Genomic DNA, 21,649 nt, shown 5'->3' with positions numbered 1-21,649 from the left:
GTACCAGATCAACTTTACTAGGTTCAATGAGTTGTGTGGGTACTGTCAGCCATGGGACCCAAATGTTGCTTTGTGGGTTGTCTTGGCAACAGTCTGAATTATTCGGGGATTTCTATAGGACCGCTTTGGCCAACAACTCACATGGACATAACCCAGTCCTGGTGCTGGGAAGCTTGTTTGATTAGAAGAGATGGCCAGTGGGGGTTCCACTTCCTCCATTATTAGAAGACATCATTAGGATTGTCTTCATATATTTTAGGGAGCTTCTACTGCACTCAGTTTACATACCATCCCTCAAATGCCCCTCAATTGTCCCTGTGCCTTCTCTCATTCCCTCCCTCAATCCTAAGTCCCTTTCCTTTCCTCACCTGGTCACCCCATTCCCTTCCTCTTTGTCCCCAGTCTACCCATAGAATCTATTCTATTTCCCCTTTCCAGGGAGATCTATATGTTTGTCCTAGTCCTTTCTATACCTAAACTCTCTAGGTCTACAGATTGTAGGTTGGTATTCATTTATTTAATAGCTAATATCTGCATATAAGTGAATACTACAATATTTATCTTTCTCGGTCTGCATTGCCTCACTAAGGATGATTTTTTTTCTAGTTCCATCCATTTGCCTGTAAATTGCCTGTTATATTTTTTTACTTATGACTGAGTAAGTAAGAAAATAGTCCAGTATTTTCTTTATCCATTTTCCTGTTGAGAGATAATTAGGTTGTTTCCAGTTTCTGGCTATTATGAATAGAACAGCAATGAACATGGCTGAGCAAGTGGTAAGATGAATTGTCCTTTGGATATATGTGGTATAGCCCAAGAGTGATATAGCTGGTATACCACATGAGGTACACATGAGATATATAAATTCTCAACTTTTGGGGGAACTGACATATTGATTTCCATAATGGCTGTACAAGTTTGTATTCCAACACACAATGGATGAGTGTTCCCCTTATTCAGCATCCTCACCATCATGACCTGTCACTTGTGTTATTTATAGCCATTCTGACAGGTGTAAGATGGAATCTCAAAGTAGTTTTGGTTTGTATTTCCTGATGGCTAAGAAGGTTGAACATTTTTTTTCAGTATTTCTCAGTCATTTAAAATTTGTGAAGCAAGGGGAACACTCCTCCATTGTTGGTGGAAGTGCAAACTTGTACAACCACTTTGGAAATCAGTATGGTAATTTCTCAGAAAATTGGGAATCAATCTACCTCAAGAACCAGCTATATCATTTTTGGGCGTATACCCAAGGAGTGCTCAATCATACCACAAGGACACATGCTCAAGTATGTTCGTAGCTGCATTATTTGCAATAAGCAGAACCTAGGAGCAACCTAGATGCCCCTATACCAAAGAATGGATAAAGAAAATGTGGTATATATACACAATGGAGTACTACTCAGCAGTAAAAATCAATGACATCCCTTAATTTGCAGGCAAATTGATAGAACTCGATAATATCATCCTGAGTGAGGTAACCCAGACTCAGAAGGACAAACATGGTATGTGCTCACTCATAAGTAGATACTAGATATGAAACAAAGGATAACCAGACTACAACACACAGCTCCAGAGAAGCTAGGTAACAAGGAGGACCCAAAGAGGGATACATGAATCACCCTGGGAAGGGGGAATAGATGAGATCTCCATGAGTAAACTGGGGGAGAGTGAGTAATATAGGGTAGGGAATAAGGGGTGAGGACATAAGGGAAAGGGACAGTCGAGTTGGAACAGGAACAGAGTGGGAGAGCAATGAAAGAGATACCATGATAGAGGGAAACATTATGGGGACAGGGAGAAACCAGGTGCTATAGAAGTTCCCAGGAATCCATAAGGATGACCCCAGCTTAAACTACTGGTGATACCTGAGATGGTACCTGAACTAGCCTACCCCAGTAATCATCATGAATACCCTGTCACCCAAGAGCCTTCATCTAGTAACTAATGGAGGCAGATGCAAAGATCCACAGCCAAGCACCAGGCTGTGCTCTAGGAGTCCAGTGTAAGAGAGACAAGAAGGATTACATGAGCAAAGGGCATCAAGATCATGATGGGGAAACCTACAGAGAAAACTAAACCAAGCTAGTGGCAACTCAAGAACTTTAGATAAACAGCTATAGTCTCCATGGGACTGGACTAGACCCTCTGCATAAGTGAGACAGTTATGTAGCTTGATCTTCTTAAAGATGCCCCTGGCAGTAGGATCAGATTCCATCCCTGGTGCATGAGCTGGCTTTTTAGAGCACACTGCCTATGTTGGGACACCTTACACAGCCTTGATGGAGGAGGCGGGGCTTAGACCTGCCTCAACTGAATGCGCCAGGCTTTGCTGACTTCCCAAGGGAGGCCTTACCTTGTCTGAGGAGGGAATGGGGGTTGGGTTGGGGGCAGAAGACTGGGGGTGCAGGAGGAGGGAAGAGAGGGTGATCTGTGGTTGGTATGTAAAATGAATAAAAAAATTTCTTAATAAAAAATTAAACAAATCAAATTCCTCTAGTGAGAATTGTCTGTATCTGCATTCCATTTTGAATTGAATTATTTGTTGTTGTTTTTTTTGGCATCTACTTTCTTAAATTCTTTATACATTTTGAATATTAGTCCTTTATCAGATGTGGAGTTGATAAAAAATCTTTTCCTATTCTGTAGGCTGCCACTTTGTTTGAATGATGATGCTCTTTGCCTTAGAAAAGCTTTTAAGTTTCATGAGGTACATCCATTAATTGTTGATCTTAACGTCTGGGCTATTGCTATTCTGTTCAGGAAGTCTTTTCAGTTCAAGGCTGTTCACTACTTTGTCTTCTATCCAGTTCAGTGTATCTGGTTTTATATTGAGGTGTTTGATCAGTTTGAATTTAAGTTTTGTGTAGGATGATAAGTGTAAATCTATTTGCTTTCTATATGCAGACATCCAGTTTGAACATCACCATTTATTGAAGATGCTGTCTTTTTTCACTGTGTCTATAGGTGTGTGGTATTATGTCTGGGTCTTCAATTTGATTCCATTGATCTACATCTATTTTTATGCTACTACTATGAGGTTATTATTAATAGAGCTCTTTAATATGACTTGAATTGGGAAATGATGAAAACTCCAGTACTACTTTTAGTATTCAGGGTTGCTTTCAATATTTTGGATTTTTGTTGTTCTATATGAAGTTGTGAGTTGTCCTTTCAAGGTCTTTTTAGAATTGTGTTGGAATTTTGATGGGATGTAGTTGTAAGTTTTCCTTTGCCAGGCAGTCGGTCAGGACAAATCTCTCCCACTCACATCCTCCAAGTAAACACACAGAGACTTATATTAATTATAACTGCATGATCACAGCTCAAGCTTTTTATATCTTAAATTAACCTGTTTCTATAAATCTATACTTTGCCACGTGGCTCGTGGCTTACTGGTATATTTACATCTTGCTTCTCATGGCAGTTGCTGACAGCGTCTCCTCTGCTCTGTTTTTCTCCTTCCTCTATCTATTTGGATTTTCCACCTGCCTTTAAGCTGCCTTGCCATAGGCCAAATGGCTTTATTTACCAATCAATCAGAGCAACATATTTTTCATAGCATACAGAAAGACATTCCTCCGTCAATGGGATTTCACTGAGTCTATAGATTGCTTTTATTTGATGGCCATTTTTATTATGTTAAGCCTATGCATCAGAGCCATGAGCATGGGAGATCTATCCATCTTCTGATAGCTTCTTCAATTTTTTGTCTTCAAAGACTTGAATTTACCCTATGATATTTTATGTTATTTGAGGATATTGTGAAAAGTGTTGTTTTCCTGATTTCTTTCTCAGTCCATTTGTCATTTATATATAAGAATGTTACTGTTTTCTGTGAATCCACTTTGTATCTTGCTACTTTGCTGAGTTTATCAGTTATAGAAATTTTCAGATGGGTATTTTCAGGTCACATTTATATACTATCATATCATCCACAAATAAAGATTCTTTGACATCTTTTCCAGTTTGTATCTCTTTGACCTCCTGTTCACTTGTCTTATTCACCTAGCTAAGATTTCAAGTACTATATTTGAATATGTATGGAGAGAGTGGACAACTTTGTCTTGTTCCTAATTTTAGTGGAATTGCTTTGAGTTTCTCTCTGTTTAATTTGATGTTGCTATATGCCTGCTATAAACTACTTTTCTTATCTTTAGGTGTGTCTTTTGCATCCCTAAACTCTTGAGATGTTTTATTATGAAGGGGTGTAGTATTTTGTCAACAGCCTATTCTGCATCTAATGAGATGATCATGGGTTTTTTCTTTCAGTTTGTTTATATGATGCATTATATTTACTGATTTTTATAACTTGAAGTATCCCTACATCTCTGGGATGAAGCCTATTTGATCATTGTTGTTGATTTTTTGATGTGTTCCTGGACTCAGTTTGCAAATATTTTATTGATTATTTTTGCATTTATATTTGTAAGGGATATCGGTCTGTAATTCTCTTTCTTTGATGAGCCTTTATGTGGTTTGAGTATCAGGGTGACTGTCGTCTCAAAAAATGAATTAGGCAATATTCCTTCTGTTTCTATTTTTTTTTTTGAGAAAATTTGAGGCGTATTGGCATTAACTCTACTTTAAAAGTATGGTAGAATTCTGTAACAAATCAATCAATCAATCAATTAATCAATCTTGTCTGTAACTGAAGTTTTCTGGTCCTGTCCAGCTCCCATAGTCCTGCAGCTACTCAGACCCAAATAAACACATGCAGGTTAATATTTTTAAACTATGGCCATGGCAGGATTCTTCTTATCTAGTTCTTATATCTCAAATTAACCTATTTATATAAATCTATACTTCGTCATGTGGCTTGTGGTTTACCAGTATCTTTATATCTTGCTTCTCATGGTGGCAGCTGACATAGTCTCCTCTGCACTCTTTTCTTCTCCCCTATCTCTCCAGTTAGAATGTCCTGCCTTGCCTTACTCTGCCTCACCATTGGCCAAACAGCTTTATTTATCAACCAATCAGAGCAGCATATTTTCACAGCATAAAGAAAGACATTCCCATTACTTGTCAATGGTTCTATTTAGGTTAGGGGATGTTTAATAATTGATTCTCCTTTTTGAGAGGTTATAGGTCTGTTTAAATTACTTACATGTTCTTGATTTAACTTTGGTAAGTGGTATCTATCAAGAAAATTATCCATTTCTTTTAGATATTACAATTTGGTGGGGTACAAATTTTTGAAGTATGACCTAGTGATTCTTTGGATTTCCTTTATGGCTATTGTTATGTCCTCCTTTTCATTTCTGATCTTATTAATTTGCATATATCAATGTGTCTTTTAGTTTGGATAAGGGTCAGCCTATCTTTTTAATTTTCTCAAAGAACCAATTCTTGGTTTCATTGATTCTTTGTATTGTTCTCTTTCTTTCTATTTTATTGATTTCAGCCTTCAGTTTGATAATTTTTTGCCTTCTTTTCCCTTTGGGTGTGCTTACTTCTTTTTTTCTAGAGCCTTCAGGTGAGGTGTGCTGTAAAGTTGTTAGTATGAGATCATTTCAGTATTTTTGTGTAGACATTTATGGCTATGGACTTTTTTCTTAGCACCACTTTTATTGTGTTCCATAAGAATAGTTATGCTGTATGTTCATTTTCATTGGATTCCTAGAAAGTCTTTATTTTCTTTATTTCTGTCTTGACTCATTTTTCATTCAGTGGAAATTTGTTCAGATTACATGCTTTGTAGCTTTCTGCTGTTTCTGTTGTTGATTATCAGTTTTAATCTGTGGTAGCCTCATAGGATACAGGGAATTATTTCAATTTTCTTATACCTGTGGAGACTTGCTTTGTTCCAAGTGTGTGCTCACTTTGAGAGAAAGCTTCTTTCTTTCTTTCTTTCTTTCTTTCTTTCTTTCTTTCTTTCTTTCTTTCTTTTCTTTTCTTTTTTTTTTGTTTGTTTTTTGTTTTTTGAGACAGGGTTTCTCTGTGTAGTTTTGCCCCTTTCCTGGATCTTGCTCTGTAGACCAGGCTGGCCTCGAACTCACAAAGATCCGCCTGGCTCTGCCTCCCAAGTACTGGGATTAAAGACCTGGGCCACCACTGCCCGGCTTGGGAGAAAGTTTCTTAAAGTCCTGAGAAGAAGGTATATTCTTTTGTGTTTGGGTGAAATGGTCTCTAAATATCTGTTGTCTCCATTTGGTTTATACCATCTGTAAGGTCCAGTATTTCTATTTAGTTTTTGTTTTGATGATCTGTCCACTGGTGAGAGATGGGTATTATAGTCTCCCACTGTCTGTGCATTAGGATAAAATATGTGATTTAAGCTGTGATAATGTTTCTTTTATAAACTTGGGTGCACATATGTGTTTGGGTAATAGATGTTAAGAATGGAAATGTCATCTTGGCAGATTATTCTTTTGATGAGTATGTGGTATTCTTCCCTATCCCTTTTGATTAGTTTTGGTTTAAAGTCTATTTTGTTAAGTATTAAAATGGCTACATTATTTGCTTTTGACATCCATTTTTATTAGGATATCTTTTTTCTAACTCTTTCCCTAAAGCTATCTTGAGGTGTGATTCTTGGCTGCAACAGAAGGATAAATCCTATTCTGTTAGTCTGTGTCTTTTTAGTTGTGGGGAGGGAAATTGAGACCTTTGATATTGACAGATATCAATAACCAAGAATTTTTCTTCCTGTTAATTGTTTTTTGCTGTTGGGCATGGTTGTGGTGGAGGTGATGATGATGAAGTATGTGTTTGTGTTTACTTCTCTTCTTTTGATTTTTGTGGTGTGAGATTATTTATTTCCTGTGTTTTCATGGATGTAGGTATCCTCCTTAGTTTGGAATTTTCCTTCTAGCACCTTCTTTAGGCCTGAATTTGTAGATAGATACTGTTTAAATTTGACTTTATGGTGGAATATCTTGTTTTCTCCCTCTATGATAATTGAAAGTTTTGCTGGGTAGTGTAGTAGTGGCACCTGTGTTTTCTTAGAGTCTGCAGCACATTTGTCCAGCCCCTTTTGGTTTTTAAAGTCTCCATTGAGAATTCATGTGTAATTGTAAAAGGTCTGCCTTTACATGTTACTTGGTGTTTTTTCTTTCCTGCTTTTAATATTACTTTTTATTTTGTATGTTTAGTATTTTTTTTTTTTTTTTTTTTTTTGAGACAGGGTTTCTCTGTGTAGCTTTGCGCTTTTCCTGGAACTCACTTGGTAGGCCAGGCTGGCCTCAAACTTGCAGAGATTTGCCTGACTGTTTAGTATTTTGATTATTATGTACTAAGGGAAACTTCTTTTCTTGTCCAATCTATTTGGTGTTGTGCAAGCTTCTTATACATTTTTACACATCTCTTTCTTTGGTTAGGAAAATTTTCTTATATGGTCTTGTTGAAAATATTTTCTGGGTCTTTGAGCTAGGATTCTTTTCTTGCTTCTACTCCTATTATTCCTAGGTTTGGTCTTTTCATAGTATTCCAGATTTTCTGGACGTTTTGTGCAACAAATTCTTTTAGATTTAACATTTTCTTTGACACATGTGTGCATTTCTTCTATTGTATCTTCAACACCTGAGACTCTGTCTTCCATGTCTTGTATTCTGTTGATGAAGTTTGCCTCTGTAGTTATGGTTTGAATTCCTAAATTTTCATTTCTAGAATTCCCCCAGTTTGTATTTTTTATTGATTCTATTTTCATTCTCAGGTCTTGAACAATTTTATTCATTTCCTTTCATTCTTTGTGTTTTCTTGGATTTTTAAGGGATTTATTTAATTTCCTCTTTAAGGAATTCTATCACCTTCACACATGTGTTTATAAGTTCTTTTTCTTGTGCTTCAGCTATATTGGAATATAAGGGCCCTCTTTGTTAGGATAACTGAGCTATTTAGAGATATATTGCCCTGGTTGTTATTGATTGTGTTTTATGTTGGTCTTTATGCATCTGGTATAGGGATATTGGTTTAGGTGCTGATTTCTGGATTTGTGTTTGTTGTTAGGGTATTTTTTCTTTTGGTTTAAGTTTCCTCTTTGTATTTTCAGAATAAAATGGCTCTGTTGTCTCCTAGGAAATTTTCTTTGGAACAGATAGTTGTGCCCACTGGTACACAGATAAAATGTGTTTCTGCGTATTGAGAGCTGACACTAAGAAATGGAGATAGACTACGGGTTCACAGGAGGAAAGAGAGCAGGGTGTTTGACCATGATCTGTTTATTTCTGTCTCCTTGAAAGGGGTCAGACAGTGAAGAGAGGTCACCATAGAGGGTCTGCTATAGTGCTAGGTATGAGACTGTGGGTTTGGACTCAGGGGACAAGGAGAACATAAATGAAATTCTAAACTGTCTTATTAAATAAGAAACACAGAGTCAAATCCAGAGTTAAAAGCCCAAGAGATCAGAGCACTAGCGAATAGCCTGTAGCTTACCACTCGCTGCCATCCTTCCCCTGAGAAGGTCTCCTGCTGACCTTCTCCTGTGTGACCTGTCTTTTTATTGCCTGTCTGTTTTACCTTCTCATTGGCTCTAAACCCAACCACATGATTTCCTAGTCACTGCCTGTCTATACAGTCCTCTAGGTCTCTATGATTGGTACTACGATTAAAGTTTCAGGTCACTGCTTGGCTGTGTCCTTGACCACATGGAGACTCTACCTGCCATGTGATCAAATTAAGGGCATGTGCCACCACTGCTGGACTTCTGCTAAATGGCTTGCTTTTAGCTCTGATCCCCAGGCAACTTTATTTTCTAACATACAAATAAAATCACATTTCAGCATAAATAAAACATCACCTTGGAGAACATAGGAAGAACTACAGAAAAATCTACTTGCTTCATTGGCCAGAGTGGTCTGTGGGTTAGCATGGAGTGCCTGCAGGAATTAGGTGCTGGGATAAAGCAACAAGTAAAGAGAGGGGAAATAAACAGGAAGGTCTGTGGGATCCACAGGAAATGTGAGCAGAGGAGGAAGAAAGGCTGCAACAGGTGTTCTTCTGCAAAGATAGGGATGAGACTGGAGAAATGGATTTGGAGGGAGCAGTGAAGGTCTTCAGTTAGCTAACCTGTTTCCCTGGCCTGCTTAGCTGGTTTGTTCACAAGGTATGCCTCCTGGTATTGGAAGCTGGAATACTGGGATGAGTTTGGGGAAGGTTGGAAGAGAAGATCTTTGTAATCTCTTGAGGACAGGCTCAGAGAGAAAAGGGAGACCATAGGAGGTGTTCTGCTACAGATTTGTGGTAAGACTGGGGGAATTGGGACTGGAGGAACAGAAAGAGAGGTGGAGATCTGATTTCTGATTCCCTGGCAGAAGTGGCCTTTGAGTTAGCAGTAAGTCCCTGATGGAGTTGGGAGCTGGAATAAAGAAATGATTGGGGAGCAGGAGGTTAAGAGGGAAAGATCTGTGGGATCCACAGCAGATGAGGCAAGAAAAGATAGTTTTAAGTATCTACACTCTTTCTACTGGAAAGAATGAAATAAATTGGATAAGTGTACTGTATGTAATGAGAACACTGTTTGCTAACGAGGAAGTCTATCATTCTCATCATTGCTCTGCAGAAAATTGTTAATGAATGAATCTATACTTGTTCCAAGTCAATATAGCTTCTGTATTAAGAGAATATTTATGTGTCTTGAAGACAGAGTAATACAATGTGATAGACAATATGGTTATCAGCCAGAATCAACAGGCAGCAGGAGGGCTAAGCTCCCTCTTGTGTCTTGATCTTTCAAGAGAAGTAAAAGCAGTAACCACAAGAGTTCTCTACTTTCCACAGTCAGTTGTACTTCTGGTTTCTCATACTATGGCTTAATCAAGTTGTGTTTCTTGAATGTCACACTGGCTTACAGTTATTGAGAGAGAAAGACCAGATATTGAAAAGGAAGCAAACAAAAAAAAAAAAGAAAAGAAAAAAAGGGCAATCTAAAAAATAAGTAATTCAACTGTCAATGATTGCGTAGTGTCTATAATGTAGTGGTAGTAAAGCAATTAATAGTAGGAATATTGTTCCTAAAATAGCTTTTTAACTCTTTCAGAGACTGTTTAAACTGTCAGCATTTATTTCCTTATTTATATGAAAACTTAACTAGATTTTATTTTATTCTCAATATCAAAGCCACCACAATCCTCTCAAGAAATTACTCTGATGTTTAAAGTCATACACTTAAATACCACAACTGTCCTCACATAGATAATCACTGCCCTATGAAATTTCATCATAAAGATTTGTAATGTTATGCATTTTTAGATACAAACTTGAAAGGGATGGTCCCTGAACAATAATCAGAAATTAAAACAACTGGGAAGCCTTTTCTGTTCAAATTCTATTTGAAAACAGTTTAATACTTGCCCATTTCATTAGTTAGCATGAAAGCAAAGAGAGCAATAAGGTAACAATGGATATCATCCCTTTGTACCCCTAAGATTATTCAAGACTATGAGCACAGATTCCCCAGCCCTGAAAGTCGCTAAACAAAGCAAATAAGGTTCCCATAAAACTTTATCTGAACAAATTGAATACTGGATTTGCTCCACAGGTTGTAGCTTGCCTGCCTTTCACTGAGAGCACAAGTAGTAGATTATATTCTAAACAACAAATTGTTTTGCATAACTCTATCCTTATATTTCATAGAATATCACACTTACAAGGCAAAGTACCATGCATAGGAGGAAAGGCTCAGAATAAAAAGAGGTAAACCAGCAAGACTTTTAACATATCCTCTGTCCCTCCTTTGCACATCTGTCTCATATATGTGTACACGGGCATATTCTTCCCTTTTTAGGGATTTATTTATGTTATGTGTTTGAGTATTTTGATTTCATATACATCTATGCACCACATGTGGCTAAATACATGGAAGTAAGAATAGGACCTAATATATCCTAAAATTGGAGGTTGTGAACCTCCATATGGATGTTAGGAACTGAATCTGTCTTCCGTAAGAATAGTAAATGGTGTTAATACCAAGACATGTGTCTTGGTTAGAGTTTGTATTGCTGTAATGAATAATGGCTAAAAGAAAGTTGGGAAGGAAAGCATTTATTTGACTTACATTTCAACATTGCTGTTCATCACTGAAGAAAGTCAGGACAGGAACTCAAACAGGGCAGGATCCCAGAGGCAGGAGCTGATGCAGAGGCCATAGAGGGGAGCTGCTTACTGGCTTGCTTCCCATGACTTGCTCAGCCTGCTTTCATGTAGAACCCAGGACCAACAGCCCAGGGATGGCACCAGCCACAGTGGGCTGAGCCCTCCCCCATTGATCACTAAATGAAAAAATGCCTTACAGCTGGATCTCAAAGAGGCATTTCCTCAGCTGAGGCTTCTTCCTCTGATGACTCTAGCTTGTGTCAAGTTGACACACAAAACAGCCCAGTACAACATCCCCCTATCTCATCATGCATAGTCCTCTGCAAATAGCATTATCCTTAAAGATGAAGTTAGAAAATACCTTTCCTCCAATTTTTTTTGTAGTGAACATTTTCCTAAAATAAGATAGGCAAATCTGTAAGACAATATTTAAATTTCTAGTGGAAAATATATGGGTGCAATTTATGTTAGTTAATTAATTAATATTTTATATATACCTGTGAAGTTGATTGGTAAATTTCAGCCATGATTGAAAAGTTGGATTTCTCAGTCAAAGTAAATTCTGCAGATTAGTGCACTCCAGTCACGTTTTGTTTATTTATTAGCTTATCACCTCTACTATATTGAGATTCTGTGAAATATTAAATGGTAGAGTTATTTTTAATATGAATTTTGTATTAAGTAGCCCAATATTTTCTATAGATTTAATATCAATGTTCTTTTTTTTTTTTTTTTTTTTTTTTTTGGTTTTTCGAGACAGGGTTTCTCTGTGTAGCTTTGCGCCTTTCCTGGGACTCACTTGGTAGCCCAAGCTGGCCTCGAACTCACAGAGATCCACCTGGCTCTGCCTCCCGAGTGCTGGGATTAAAGGCGTGCGCCACCACTGCCCGGCCATCAATGTTCTTTTAACTGTCTAGGGTAATAGTTTTTTTTTTTTTTTTTTTTTTTTTTTAAGTAGATTGTAAGTTTTGTCTCATGTTTTTGAGTGTGATTATGTCTATGTGTTGACATAAATGCAATGTGTTTGTGTCTGGGCATCTACACATTCCTTTCAATACTTTCCTATTCAGCCCTTTTAACTGATACAAACAATAAATGTATCAAAATTTGAAATCTTTATCTTATTTCCCCTTAGTATTAAATCGTCTTGATAAGCATATCACACATTATATTAAGTGAATCTCCCTTGCTCACTGTATTTGAGGTAAAGAAGGCACTTGTTTTGCTTTAAAATAAAATATCAAACCTGTGTCCTGAAATGATGTGAAGGTGACCAGGAGAAAAAGGAGGTAAAAGGAATACTGCAAGAAGACCAGCAAATGCACCAGACCTTGGCATTTATCACTCACCAAGGCTCAGTGAATAGGCGAATATGCATCAGTTACTTTACAAGAGTCTTTATTGCTAGTTCATGGTGTCATAAGTCAGGTTGCACTCAATTAGAAATGGGTCACACATTACACAGAAAAGCTAGACCCCACCCAGTACAGATCAAGGATGAGCACAGGCATTCCAGGATCTGAGAGAAAAATCCAGAGACAGAGACAAAGAGAGAACATTCTTAGGGAAAAACTAAGCTCCCCCGAGGTACAAACAAGCTAAGTCTTTCTCTATCTGTTGATAAGTAAGGTGAGGCGACTATTTGCTATGGACTGGCTTCTGTGAAGGAGAAAAATATCTAGAAAGTAAGTCTTGAACAACTGCCTTGCATTGGTGAAGGAATATTTAATACACAATGGTTAATTGAAAATCTAGAAAAAAAGCAGGCCCAGGCAGAATGATATGTGACACACAGAATGCAAGAAGCTAGGTGCTCAGGCAGCATAGCGCTTTATTCTTTCCGAAGGAGCGAACAATGGATAGCAAGCTAGGGCATAAAAACCATTAAACCAATAAAAGATAACTCTCCAGACTGGACTCAAATTTTAAATTATTCATCTTATTTCTAACCCTATTCTCTCTTTCCTCTGAGAGTAAGGAAGACTTTAGCATACTTACTAGGCCCAAGAATAAATAAATAAATAAATATATATGTGTGTATATATATACATATATATATGTATGTATACATAATTGCAATTCCTCTCTGTTCTTCTAGAGTTGCTAGTTTTCCAACTGCAAATATTTAGTCACAGCGGATTCATTTAAATATTGAGATAAATTCTACCATCAGTTGCTACATTTCCTCCAGGGCTGTATACTTATTTATTCATCTACTAGACTTCCCAGATTGTATGCTTGGTTTAAATAGCTTCAGGGTAAAAAATACAGTAAAATTCCATTAGTTAAAAATATAATAACCAGCATCAGCAACATGGAAACATAAGAGTAAAACAGCATGAGCGTGCACATAAACACATAGCCATAACCAGAGCACTCCACTGAGACAACCACAGCACAAAGATGGACTGTGCCAAGCCCTGAAGCTGAGGAAGCCAAGACTCAGGGGAGTCACATAGTTTGGAACTAATGTTAGAGCCTCTGCTGCGGGCTCTTCTGAGGGATGCTGCTCTTTCCACAGAGGAGAATCAGCAACTGTTAACAGAATCTGATTGTATTTGGCAAGAGAGTTAAAATGAATAAAACTCCTAAATCTGTCTAAAGCAAAGGAACACAGGAATACCGAAATGGCTGAGAATAGGTGTGGGCTTTTTCAGGTTGTTTTAATGATGTGGGAAGAGAAAGCAGAGGAGGAATGAAAAAATGCAAATGTTTGTGTATATTTGTGTTTACTAAGGCAAGTGATTCAGTATAAACCAGTGTTCAAGAAGATGAAATAGATGTATAAATGTGTGCATCTTGATTCTACACACACACACACACACACACACACACACACACACACACACACACACACACTTTTACAAGTAATAGAAGTTTCTTCCTATCTATTATGTAAATATTCCTAAAGTTATCTACATGGAATGCCTATTCAATCAACAGAATCGAAATGAGTATCTTTGTATTATTCCCTCTTTCCTTTCAGCTTAAATGTCAACAGTTAGCATGACATAAATAATTTTCTAGGTCTGGGCCCTGCCCACCTGTTTCTTTTTCCTCTCACTTCTGCTTGAACACTCCACACACTTTTACTAATTGCACTAGCTTTGCTTAAAAAAAAATAAATCTTTGATCTCCACTGATGGAGGTCAGTGGTAGAATGATTCTTAGCATGTGAAAATGTGTTCAATCTTGGGTACCTGAAGAGAGAAAGACCAAAGGAAAGAATCTTCCCTCCCATTTCCTTTTCCCTCTGGCTGATTTTTAAACAGGATTCAGAACTTCTGTTTTGTGTCTGTCATAAGAATGGCTCATGTGAGACCTCTAAAGCTAGGCTGGTTTTTATCTGTCCTCACAGCGCTTGCTCCTGCCACGAGCATTTATGATGTGCTTGGCAACTGCACAGTTATCTGGGTGTCCACTACCCTGTGAAATGTGTCCAGAAGCAGAAGCCATCCTTGCTATTTGGATCTGGACAGTCCAACAACTGGTGTTATCTGACTCTGATTCAAACCTCCAACTATCCATTTTTCCAAACAGTAGCCAGAGAAAATTCACCATGTGAACTAAATTATGTTACTATTACTCCAGTGTTTCAAAACCGCCAATACTGATATCACTGAATTTATCTTGCCATGTTCATTAATAAATGCCCACAAGAGTCTACCCCTAACCATTCAGGTCTAACTTCACTCACCAACTCCTACTGCTTTGTGCTTCAAATTAACTCTTGCTTTAAGATCTTCCTGTTCCTATTCTTTCTGCTTAAACTTTTTTTCCCTTAAAGTTTTCATAGCTTTCCCCCATCATTTTAGATTTGGCTCCTATGACTCATTTTGTAACTAAACTCTTAACTAGTGTTTTATAATCAAGTCAGTCTTTTCTGGCAATAATGAGTGACAGTTGTAATATATTTCCAGTTGGTTACCACCCTTTGGACAGATGTGATGGAAATGGTCGAATCCAAATCTGTGCAATAAAGTATATTCCCTTCAGGGATGATATGGGCCTTCTAGAGTATTGCTATTTTTCCTTCCTACTTGGTGGCTTAAATGAACACTGAAGAAATAGCTACTCACAAATTCCATAATGGTTGAGAGGCAAGGGCTCTATTCAAGACTTTTCCAACTTAGTACAGAGAATTTGTACCTGTGTTTTAGCATAGCATAATGGATCTACGTCATTCCATCCTGCTGTCAATGACATTATCAGAATTCATTCATTTTACTCATCGCATTTGTTAATTTTTCCATATATATATTTTCCTATGTATACAATAATTTATTATATTCCTACGTGTTTCCTTCTCTCCTGATACATAGGCCATGGGCATCACTACCTACAGTTTCTGATGCCTTAGATATTTCTATATTTTTTTGCTGGCTGGCCACCAGTTGAGGGAGTAACCCTAGGAAAGCTAAACTGTCTGAGGCAATATAGAGTTTACAGATCTTTTCATTAAAAACTAACTTCTCCCATGACCTTATAGAAGAGTAAAATAAATGTTAAATTTTATTAGAAAAAAACAGACTGAATTTTAGTAACTTAAATATAAAAAGGAAATGAGTTTTCATATTCTTCTTGATTTCTGTGTAAGCCAATTTCATTTTATCTTTGAGCCTCTTCATAACCAAAGCCCTTCTAGATTGGTGTCTTCAAAATGGTATGGTGATAAACAGGGCAGAGAAGTCACTGCTGCAGATGATATCACTGATACTTATTATCTACATGCCTTTTGGAAAATTAATGTTTTGTGTTTTTCTAAGAACTGTCATTTATTCAATTATTTTTTTTTTAACAAAGTAAAATGAAGCAGATGAATGACTCATTTCCATACTGGGCTTTATCCAGCCCGCTATAGTTACTGTTCAGTATAGGGTTGGGACTCTGTAATGGAGCATGGGGGACAATGGGTAGGAATAAAACAAATGTTGAAAAATGCAGAAAGTATTACCTTTTGTTGAGAGTCAAAAGTGCTGAGTAGCTTATAGGTTGAGGGGAGCATTTGATATTTAATGACATAAAATAATACATATAAGTCCAATTTCATAAAACTGTAATACTTAACCATGAGATTTCTTAATAGAAGATACAGTTTTAGTTTATTTTGGCTGTTTTATTTTTTATAGAAATTCAGTCTTTCATAAGGCTAAAGACAATAATAGGTAAAGTGTATACAAGGAGGTAGTGGATGCTGAGAAGAATAATGAGACATAGAGCAGGATTCACACATGAAAAATGTATGTCCGAGTATACTTAAGGGAACTATTCTGCCATGCTAGGTTGACTCTCCATGCTACACTGAATTTACCATTCCTAAGTTTGTAAACGACTATAATTTAATTGTTTGCAGTAGCCTTTAGATGTTACAATAGCCTGCAGAGTTTAGATTAGTAAAGTTACAAAAAAAGAAAAAAAAAAAACAGGAAAAAAATCTATAGAGGAAATACCATCTGCATTTAAATGTGGAGACTGGAATCCCTGTTCTGTTCTACCTTGACTATTGTTCTTGCTTTAACAGACACTTTTCTTGCCTCTGCACTGTTCACATTTACTCCTCCAGCAATTCTTTGGAAGCCACACCAAACCTTCCCTAGTCTTAATTAATTCACTTGAAATTCTTAAATAAAACAAAAATCCTTACCCATTTATTACCCATTTATACCATGGGAAGCAACAGCAAACACTGTAATTAAAATACTTATTTACAAACATCAAATGTAGTCCTCACAGTAGCACTTCCAGGTGGGCAAAAGGACATCTCAAGGTACCGGTAGTTGCTTTAATGACATCAGAATTTTGGTCTTAACTGAGTCTATTACTAAAATCCTTACTTTAGATCATTAACAAGCCAAGAAATTAAGTAGATGAGTATTTGTCAGCACAGGCAAATTAAATGATCTTTGCAGATATACAATTAATTCATTACATTAAAACTTTAGTCGCAAATATATGTGAATATATTTATTTTAGAACAGTGCTGGAGAATAATGGTTAATAACCTCATGATATTAACTATTTTGAAAGTTTAAAAAATTGATTATACTTGCATTTTTCAGTTGTTATAGTATAAGATATGTCTATGCCCGGTGTTTATATTACCTTATTCTTTGCGATACTTAATTTATATTTTATCAACAGGCTGGACAGTAGTGTATCTGGGTATTATATGCACTACTTTCATTAATAGAATTTGAACACACAATATATTATTAAATTCACCTCCAGAATTTTCTGTTTTGATTGTAGAAATGAAATCTTGCATCTTGAAGCAGTTTTATTTATTGTGTATGTTTCTTTGCTTTCAAATTCTCGGTTACTATTTTCTAAAGGTTTTCTTAGTCACAAAGTGCTTATTATTTCATTGGTTGTTTTTTTTTTTTTCTTTTTTTTCTTGGTAATTTGAAAGAAGTTACTCCAGAAATGTCAAAAATCAAGCACAGTCTTATCAATAGAAGATTTTGTTTACATGACTTGGATAAAGTGCTTCAAAGACAGTACCTGAAGGTACTAATTAAGACAACAGTCAGACATCCACACAATCTCTTTACTCATTTATCTAAACCTTTAGGAAATCTGCCAAAAACAGCAAATATTTTTTCTTTTAATTATTAATGTTTATAAAGTAGATTTGAAATGCTTGAGCATTCCATAGCTGTTAGAGTAAAATGCATAATTTCTCTAGTATAATATTACCCAAAGAGATTTTTATTTTAAAAAAATGACAGTAAAATCACAATTTCTCTCCTAAGACGTTCACTCTCCGGCTGGCTGCACTGGGAATGAATTCCAGTGCCGCCCTGATGGAAACTGCATCCCTGATCTGTGGCGCTGTGATGGAGAAAAAGATTGTGAAGACGGTAGCGATGAAAAGGGCTGCCATGGTACCATCCGACCGTGTGACCACAAAACCAAGTTTTCCTGCAGGAGTACAGGTGAGCACAGGGAACATCCGGGGAGCAGAACCCTTCAGCGCAGGCTCCATCTGCAGCTCCTCTCTGAAAAGCATTCTTCGTCTTTGGTAGCCAAGCTCACATTATCTGCGTAATGCTAGTAATGTATCTGTCAGAAGCATTATGGGTCAGACACCAACCTATCAATGTTTTCTTTATGAACTCATGGAGGAAACAGAAGTCGTTAACTTGCTAAGAATTACAGAGACTGAATAGCAGAATTAAAACCTGACATCAGTGTATTTGGGTTCAAAATCTGTAATTGAATCTCAGGGTCAAAGAGGCATGTGCTAGGCCACACTCAGTAATTCTATAGATAAAATCCTCCCCAAATGCCAGTGGGGAGAGTGGGAAACACATGTTAATTTACACCTACTTTCCTAGATTTCATTGCCATTGTTTGGCTTCTGCTAAGTGTTTGCCATTTGATTCTGATTATTTTAAGAGTCATTGGCTATACTGTTATTTTCGATAAAGGTGTCTTTATGACATTTCCAGTTTTTCTTAATTACAGAGAGTTCCTCTTGAGATCCCACTGACTTATTTCTCTTTCCATGCCAGATGGTGAGATAAAGTTAAGGAAAGAATGAATGCATTTTATTTTATTTAGCATTATATTTCAATCAACCATTGAAAGAATTTCCGATAGGTTTCATAATATCATTTCCTGTGGGTTTTACAATATAATCTTGAGTCACCCTCGAATTTCTCTCTACTGTGAGTTTGCTTGTGTGTTGTTTAACCATGAACTCTCAGCTTTCCCCTTTTTATTCTGTATTCCAAGCAAGCAAGGGAGTAGAACAGCTGTCTGTGAACAGAGTGGGAAGTTTGTGTCTGATGACCTTTTGAAGACATAGAGCCTTGTGTTTCTTCCCCAATCATGCCACATTTATCACACTGAAATACTGAAATCAAAAGAAATATTTGGTTTATCACAGTTGTATAAAAATAGATTCTCCTATGGCCTATTCCTGTTGAAGATGTTGTGATTCCCAACTGGTAGCTCTCCAAACAATATTTCTTTATATATTATTTTTTTTACTTTTATGTTTTTGAGAATTTCTTATGTGAGTACTAGATTTATACAATCCCTTCAACTCTCTTTCCAATCTCTCTTATGATCTCCAACCCCAACCATTTCAAATTAATGACCCCTTTTTTCTTTAATTGTTACCATTATTAAAATACAATACCTGCTGGGTCTATATATGATTTTAGGGCTGAGCATTTGGTACAGGATAATAAATTAGGGACCTTGGCCCTGGGAAAAGACTTAATCTCCCATTCTTAGCACTCAGTAATTACCTGTAGCTCTTCATCTAGGGAAGGGGCAGTGTGAAATTTTTTCCATCCACACTGGAATATCAAGTGGTGTTGCCATTATAATGGTTTTGTTTAGATAGCCATATTGCTAAGATTTTATAGGTCCAGCCCACACAGAGGATATGTGGCCCAAACAAAGCCTTTAGGTTGGATATGGTCCTGTCAGATTATAATCAGTCTAGCTGATGAGTTTGGGTAGATAACACAGGATTTGCAATAGAGACAAAACCCGAGGATTGAGATCCAACAATAATTTTCATAATTTTGTGACCCTTTAACAGTTACATGTTAAAAAAACTGACTTGATAAATATTGGTTAGAAAAAATAGATTTTTAGGTTCAGAAATTATTTTTGGAATATTCAAAAATTTACAGATGACTTTTTTTTTATCAAATATATGAATGAAGGTCTTCTTAAACAACTTTTATTCAACAAACTAATTCTGGTGTTAAAGAGCCATTTTCTAGACTCAGATCAATTAACATAATTCAAAGCAATCTCATGGTTGACATATGGTCATAGTAGTCTTTTATATGCATATGAATTAGACACTGGAAAAGGTGTGAAAGCCAGACATAAACTGATGAGGAGGAACCCAAAGTTTAAATTAGTTGAGTGTGCTATTTAAATTTAGAAAACTTGTCATATAGGTCCTTCACGAAGACACCTTATACTGGAGAGGATGTGGAGCTAGGGAAACTCTCCTCCACTGCTGGTGGGAATGCAAGCTTGTACAACCACTTTGGAAATCAATATGGTGCTTTCTTAGAAAATTGGGAATCAATTTCCCCCAAGTTCCAGCTATACCACTCTTAGGCATATACCTAAGGAATGCTCAATCATACCACAATAGTACTTGCTCAGCTATGTTCATATCAGCATTGTTTGTAATAGCCAGAACCTAGAAACAACCTAGATGTGCTTCAACTGAAGATTGGATAAATAAAATATGGTACATATACACAATGGAATACTACTCAGCCGAGAAAAACAATGACATCATGAGGTTTGTAGGCAAATAGATGGATCTAGAAAAAATTATCCTGAGTGAGGTAACCCAGATTCAGAAAGACAAACATGGTATGTACTCACTCATAGGAAAATACTAGATGTGGAACAAGGATGACTGGACTGCTACTTACATCACCAGTGAGGCTACCTAGAAAACAGGACCCCAAGAAAGACATGGGGATCACCCAATGATGGAGAAATGGCTGAGATCTACATGAACAACCTGGGCATGAGTGGGGGTAATGAAGGGCAAGGGTCGAGGGAAAGAGAGCTTGAGGGAGAGGGAGATCCCAGCTGGATCAAGAACAGAGAGGGAGAACAAGGAATAGGAGACCATGGTAAATGAAGACCACACGAGAAAAGGAAGAAACAAAGTGCTAGAGAGGCCCACAGAAATCCACAAAGATACACCCACAATAGACTGCTGGCAATGGTCAAGAGACAGCCCGAACTGACCTACTCTGGTGATGGGATGACCAAACACTCTAATTGTCATGCTAGAAACCCCGTCCAATGACTGAGGGAACTGGATGCAGAGATCCATGGCTAAGCCCCGGGTGGAGCTCTGGGAGTCCAATTAGTGAGAAAGAGGAGGGTTTATATGAGTAAGAATTGTTGAGAACAAGGTTGGATAAAGCACAGGGACAAATAGCCAAACAAATGGAAACACATGATCTATGAACCAATGGCTGAGGGGCTCCCAACTGGATCAGGCCCTCTGAATGGGTGAGACAGTCGATTGGCTTGATCTGTTTGGGAGGCATCCAGGCAGTGGGACTGGGTCCTGTGCTCATTGCATGAGTTGGCTGTTTGAAACCTGGAGCTTATGCAGGGTTGCTTGGCTCGGCCTGGGAGGAGGAGACTGGATCTGCCTGGACTGAGTCTACCAGGTTGATCTCAGTCCTTGGTGGAGGCTCTACCCTGGAGGAGGTGGGAATGGGGGGTAGGTTGGGGGGAAGGGGAGGGGCACGGGAGGGGGGAGAACAAGGGAATCAGTGGCTGATATGTAGAACTGAATTGTATTGTAAAATAAAATTAAATTAAATTAAAAAATAAAATAAATTTAGAAAACTTAGATGTGACTCATAAGTTAAGCTGTTATTTCTCCATAAAGAATGGTAAAGGTGAACATCATAAATAATAGTAATAGCAGCTCAGTAAAGGAGGAATGGCTGAGCAAAGTGTGGCCAATGGCTTTAACAGTGAAGTTGGCTATGAGGTCTAAGATTCTATAGATCAGTACATTAACTAATACAACCAACTGTGCACTTCCAAGTAGCTGATAGAGAGAATGTTAAATTTCCCCAACTCAAAATAAATATTAGGTTTT

The 21,649-nt window shown here is 37.2% G+C and overlaps 1 protein-coding gene across 5 annotated transcripts in view; it reads left to right on the top strand.

The window, feature by feature from the left end:
- The window catches only part of Lrp1b (LDL receptor related protein 1B), a 1,927,307-nt gene that overhangs the window by 1,195,062 nt on the left and 710,596 nt on the right, over window positions 1-21,649 (top strand). For all 5 annotated transcript variants that reach the window (XM_037205578.1, XM_028868856.2, XM_037205579.1 and 2 more), the window contains one exon: window positions 17,784-17,966. In XM_037205578.1, coding sequence (XP_037061473.1) covers window positions 17,784-17,966 — 183 coding nt within the window. The remainder of the gene's footprint in view (window positions 1-17,783; window positions 17,967-21,649) is intronic.

This window comes from Peromyscus leucopus, chromosome 4 (genome assembly GCF_004664715.2).
Source record: "Peromyscus leucopus breed LL Stock chromosome 4, UCI_PerLeu_2.1, whole genome shotgun sequence".
In the NCBI taxonomy this organism is placed as follows: domain Eukaryota; kingdom Metazoa; phylum Chordata; class Mammalia; order Rodentia; family Cricetidae; genus Peromyscus; species Peromyscus leucopus.
The sequence above is the reverse complement of the archived record's forward strand: the minus strand, read 5'-3'. Positions and strand labels throughout refer to the sequence as shown.